Source organism: Branchiostoma floridae, chromosome 10 (assembly GCF_000003815.2).
Source record: "Branchiostoma floridae strain S238N-H82 chromosome 10, Bfl_VNyyK, whole genome shotgun sequence".
Taxonomy (NCBI): Eukaryota; Metazoa; Chordata; class Leptocardii; order Amphioxiformes; family Branchiostomatidae; genus Branchiostoma; species Branchiostoma floridae.
This window is the reverse complement of record NC_049988.1, coordinates 21,543,296-21,549,295: the sequence shown is the minus strand read 5'-3', so window position 1 is coordinate 21,549,295 and position 6,000 is coordinate 21,543,296. Positions and strand designations below refer to the sequence as shown.

At 41.2% G+C, this 6,000-nt stretch overlaps 1 protein-coding gene across 3 annotated transcripts in view; it reads right to left on the bottom strand.

Moving 5' to 3' along the window:
- Window positions 1-1,181: 1,181 nt before the first annotated feature.
- The window catches only part of LOC118423737 (transformation/transcription domain-associated protein-like), a 230,878-nt gene continuing 226,059 nt past the window's right edge, over window positions 1,182-6,000 (bottom strand). For 2 of the 3 annotated variants that reach the window (XM_035831939.1, XM_035831941.1), the window contains 2 exons: window positions 3,156-3,264; window positions 2,127-2,326 (listed from right to left, as the gene is read on the bottom strand). In XM_035831939.1, coding sequence (XP_035687832.1) covers window positions 2,217-2,326; window positions 3,156-3,264 — 219 coding nt within the window. In that variant the 3' untranslated portion in view covers window positions 2,127-2,216. The other variant, XM_035831940.1, reaches the window with a different exon arrangement.

Genomic DNA, 6,000 nt, shown 5'->3' with positions numbered 1-6,000 from the left:
ACACACAGTGTATATGCAAACATACACATTAACACACACTGGTGTGTTGTTCTTTCAGTTCAGCATATCCACTCCCTCATCCTAAGAAGTCAGACAAAAAGACAGATTCAGTTTTCCCAGACTTTAATCTTAAGACTTATACTATAATAGGAACTTACAAATCTTACATTTGGTACAAAAACTGGTCTAATTTCTTGCAACAACTTATTTTCCAACATTTTTTAGTCACACAGTTCTAAATACACAAGAAAGAAATCACTAATTGCTAATTTGTCACAAAACACATGGAGACGGCAACACCAATTTTATTTTTTGGCTCTCAGATTGCAAAAAATCTTAATGGAAGGTCCACAAGAAAACCAGAGTCTGAGGGCCGTACCTTGGTACACACAGTTTCAGGGAGTGAACAAGTGAATATCCATAGAGACTCCCATTTTCCTTCCAGCACTCTTTTTTTTTATCTGGTCTTCTCGCTAACACTTTGATCCAAGAAGAAATAAGTTTAAATTAGTGTAGCCTAACTGTGTTCCGACCAACTACTGTACCCAAAAAGTTGCAGCAAATCTTTTTTTCACAGTATTATTACCTGTACTTCTTACATCATCACAAAGTTCCCCAAAAGGCTGCATATAAAAATAGAGTCGACTTTTTCCCTCCAAAGAACGTGCACTGATCGGTGCAAATATGGACAGGGAATGCGGAGGGGCTTACAAAGGGGACTTTTCTTTACTTAAATCCTACAACACTATAACTCTTACTACAGATCTAAACATGAAACATGAACACTAAATCCCCCATGTGTAGCCTTCTTGTTTCCTAGTTTCCACTTTGGCTACATTTAAGGACTAAGAATCCCTCACGTGGCAACTGTTCCGAAGGTCACATTGAGTTGTTTCTATCAAGTCAAAGTTCCTTCCCGCGCCTGATGGCGCATAGGGCGGCGCCCATCTCCGTTTCAGTAGCCCTTGGGCCACACAACGCAATCACTACAGCAGGGGGCTAGTCCACTGGTAGTGGTGTGTGTTCAACTTCCATACTCTTTCCCGAATGCTGAGTGCTAAGCAGAGAAAGAAGCATGTACCATTTTTAAAGTCTTTGGTATGACTCGGCCGGGGATCGAACTCACGACCTACCGAACGCAAGGCGAACACTCTACCCACTAGGCCATTACACCGGTGAGTTGTTTCTATGATTCGCTATAAAAATGTTACAATTCACCATGTACAAACGTGCCTTCATACAATTCTTTGTGAGGGCCTCCTTGTAAATCAGGAAAATTTTGCGAGATTCCCTCATAAAATTTTTTTGGGGACAAAAATATATCAGAAACAACTACAGCTAGTTAAACTCTTCTGGTCACCAGCAAATATCTAACTGGTTTAGCGAGCACTGCATGGAATATTCATATTTAAGAACTGCTAGCTATAACTTAGGAAATCTCACATTTTATTCACCGCAAATCTGCTAGAAAACAAAGAAGACTTCTTCTTAAAGTGTCATTACCATATATTGACTGGTTTGTGTGTAGGTCTCACACATGTATGGTTCAACGCTTGTGATGCAAACTACAAAATATGTACACATGTCTGAAACATCGATAGGAGACCCAAGTACAAACTCCAAATAAATACATGTATATCTACAACCCTGTTTCACAACGACTGCAATGTCTTGCAACTTTCTTCAGGGACTTAAGTTATCTTTCTGTTAGAAATGTTTTGAGCTGATGTGGAATTTGTGTACATGCAGAAAATCCTAATCTCCAAGCAGATGTTGGGGGCTAAGCTGTTATGCTTTCCTTGCTGTCTGTTTCAACTGCCGCTGTTGGAAAACTTAAAGATTTACCCTCAACCATTGAGTTAAGAAAGTTAAGAATTTCAAATCTCCAGTTGATTGAGTAACTACTTTTTGGCATTGTCAAAGTTCACCCCGAAATACCCTAGTACGATCCACATGGGCAAATAAAGCAGGATCTGGACTGTACCAATTGGTAATTATAGGGGTGCCACCTTAACTGTATTACTTTTGTAACTAATGGATGTTGGACTGTACCACTGTTATAGCCAGGGGTGTGTTGGACTGTACCACTGTTATAGCCAGGGGTGTGCTGGACTGTACCACTGTTATATCCAGGGGTGTGTTGTACCACTGTTATAGCCAGGGGTGTGTTGGACTGTACCACTATTACAGCAGGGGTGTGTTGGACTGTACCACTGTTATAGCCAGGGGTGCCAGGCGGGGTCCATGCGACACAGGTTGTCAGGACTGTTAGCTGCTGCCACCAGAGTGCTGACTTTGCTCTCCCCACCCTCGAACTGGGCCAGGTCTGAAACACAAGCACAAACAATGTAAGAGCAAATCATTTACACTGAAGATTCCTTTAGAATGGCCTCGGGTACCAAAAGGCAGAGTGACTCTCACTGTATCCTGCTCTCATGAGCGCCCCCTACTGATTATCAATTACAACTGCAGACTTACGCCAAAGCCGTTTGATGATGGCATTGATGGCTTGGTGATCGGCCATACATGATCACCCCCTATTGATTTATACGTGAACTGCAAACTTACTCTGTATGTGTCATAATGTCATTGATGGTGATCAGCCATACATGAGCCTCGTCCTACTGATTTATAAGTGAACTGCAGACTTACTCTGTAGCCGAGTCATGATGGCGTTGACAGCTTTGTTCACCATGGTGATCAGCCATACATGAGCCTCGTCCTACTGATTTATAAGTGAACTGCAGACTTACTCTGTAGCCGAGTCATGATGGCGTTGACAGCTTTGTTCACCATGGTGATCAGCCATACATGAGCACCCCCTACTGATTTATAAGTGAACTGCAGACTTACTCTGTAGCCGAGTCATGATGGCGTTGACAGCTTTGTTCACCATGGTGATCAGCCATACATGAGCCCCCCCCCCTACTGATTTATAAGAGAACTGCAGACTTACTCTGTAGCCGAGTCATGATGGCGTTGACAGCTTTGTTCACCATGGTGATCAGCCATACATGAGCCCCCCTACTGATTTATAAGAGAACTGCAGACTTACTCTGTAGCCGAGTCATGATGGCGTTGACAGCTTTGTTCACCATGGTGATCAGCCATACATGAGCACCCCCTACTGATTTATAAGTGAACTGCAGACTTACTCTGTAGCCGAGTCATGATGGCGTTGACAGCTTTGTTCACCATGGTGATCAGCACCTCCCCGTCCATGTCCTGCGGCTGCGTACTGCCCATGTGTTGCTCATCTTGTTTCTATGGCAACGGCACAACAAGTAAACAAAAATTTAGTCCGGCATCGCAAACTAAGAAACAGGACAATTTTGCTGCTTCTGTAAGTTCAGTGAGATTGTGAGAAATATCAACAGATCTTCATCTAAATATCAAAGAAACAAATGCTATAAAACAACATGAAACTGAAGTCTAACGGAAAAAAAAGTGCTTTTGTTTGTATAATGTATGAAAAAATATATTCCTCTCAGCCATATGTTGTCGTATCAAACTCTTGCTAAAATTCTAGTTTAAAATATCTAAGATTTACAGAACCAAGGCTGAAAATTGAAGAGTCCTGGTCAGACATGTTCATATATTGAGACCAATAACATGCAGGATCACCCATCATTAAAAGCTGACCAAATGGTACATCCCACTGCCTCTGCAAATCAAGTGCAGAGTGCTGACGTTTAACATTCCTTCAGAAACTGTGAACAGTATTCTGGAAATAAATCCAAGTGCAAGTTGTTGAGTCAGGAAGTCCCCTGGAAGATGGTGAACGGATTTCAAGGGTGGGTATGTCCTGCAATGGCAGAGAGTGCTGCAGACTCCGGAAGTCTTCCTACGTAGGCAATTTTAAATATCGTGACTTTACCTACATGATTGTATGATGTAAAGTATCACACTCCAATAAAATTTAATACAATGTACTACTTTAAGCCCATTAAATAAATAATCCCTTAGTTCATGAACTCCTCATTTCCCATGTTTAGAATCTGTATGTTGCACACAGAATACAGTACTTTGAAATTATAATAATTCAAAAGTTCCAGACTTAAGTTACAGGATTGCTTGATCAAAATACAACAACTCTCAAGGCCTTGCTGTTTCCTCATTAAATTCCTGGCAGTTTCTGGCCTGGAAATTCTACTTAATCCACTTCCAGGGAGTTACTGATTGAATTCCAGGAAAGCTTGTAGGGTTTCCAAGAACACTGCACAACCACAGCGGCAGCAACATCAAGGCTGTGTCTGTTGTAAGACCTGCGTGGGCACACTCTTATCCAGAATCAATTCTATCTGTACGTCACACGACCGATGATGAGAGCTCTCGATCTGCGCTTGTCAAAAACCTCTCCACACTGCAGAGTGGGAGGATTCAGTTCCAGGAACTTTCAAGATCTTAAGGGAAGATACAGGATCTTATAACACAATCCGTTTTCAATGTTTTCTTGGCGATGTGATGGTATGACTAGTAAGACTTCTGAACCATAAATACATTGTAAACTCTTTCCACAATGAGAGCCATTTACCTATTCAGTGACTTAACCTCACTTATATCCACTTGAGAAGTAAAGAAGAAAAAAAGAAGAAAAGAAACAAACAAAAACATCCCAAAAGTGAAAAGATGAAGTTTCAGGGACATTTGATGAGTTCCTGGAACATGTCAACAACGTGGGCACAGTCTTATCCAGAATCAATTCTGTACGTCACACGACTATCTGTCTCTCCGAAGGTTACGTCATGCACGTTAGGAGATCCAGAAATCCATTGGTTCCGCCGATGGGAGCTCTTGATCTGCGCCTCTCACTTGTCAGATACCTCTCCACACTGCAGAGTGGGAGGATTCAGTTCCAGGAACTTTCCAGATCTTCCAGGAAGATAAAGGGTCTTATAACTCATTTGTAGGTCTCATTTTTTTAACAGGTTTGTGTCACAGCAAGCCAAAATCTCTTAATCAAACCTGACACAAGTATAAATCTCTCCTTGGTAGGATTCAGTTCCAGGAACTTTAAGGATCTTACAGGAAGATACAGGGTCTTATAACTCATTTGTAGGTCTCATTTTTTTAACAGATTTGTGTCACAGGAAACCAACATCTTGCCAAGAACCTCTACTTGGTAGAATACTCAGTAACTTATCTTACTTTGGACGAGCTACCACCAATTAAGTTCTTTTTATCAAGTTTCAGAAAATCTTTCAAGATTTCATGGAAGAGGACAAATACTGGACTAGGGTTGATCTTGTGACTTTGCACATGAAGGTGGATCCTTATTCTTTATCAGGTTTGCCTCAAAGGAAGCCAAGATCTCTAAATTAAACCTGACAAAAACCTCTTCTCGGAAAGATTAGGTACCAGGAACATTCTCAAATTTCCTGGAAGAGAAGAGATACTGGTTAAACTTGTTCTGTTCTGAAAGCTTGAAGACTTTCTGTTTCATCTGAAACAATTTGAGAGGCTTTAAAAATTTTGCCCATTAGCCAAATCAACAATGCATCAATCACACACAGACTTCTAACAAATACTGGTTAAACTAATGTTCTGTTCTAAAAGCTTGAAGACTTTCTGTCACAATCACAAACTGACTGCCACCTGTTTCTACACAGGAAGCAAAGAGAACATTCATTTGTATATCTGTGACTTTCAGTTGTCAAAACCCCCAAACTTGGTAGGACTGAGTTCCAGGAACCATCTGAAGTTTCCTGGAAGAGTTGGCACAGCCACAGTCACAGTTGATGAAGAATCCTGTGAGTTAGTCAGAATCGTCTCTTTCATTCAGCAGGATCACATCTATAGTTTAGAAACTGATACGGCCACAGTGTCACATTAATATTGAAGACACTATCTTCCTGGAACTCCTGTGAATTCCTGGAACAGCAGGGATGCTGGCACAGTTACAGACAGCAGTGATCTATGCAAACTCACGTCAAAGCATCTCTAGCTCAGGAAATCGTCTAGAAAGTTGATTAAATTGATCAAATTGTTCCCTTGGTGTCA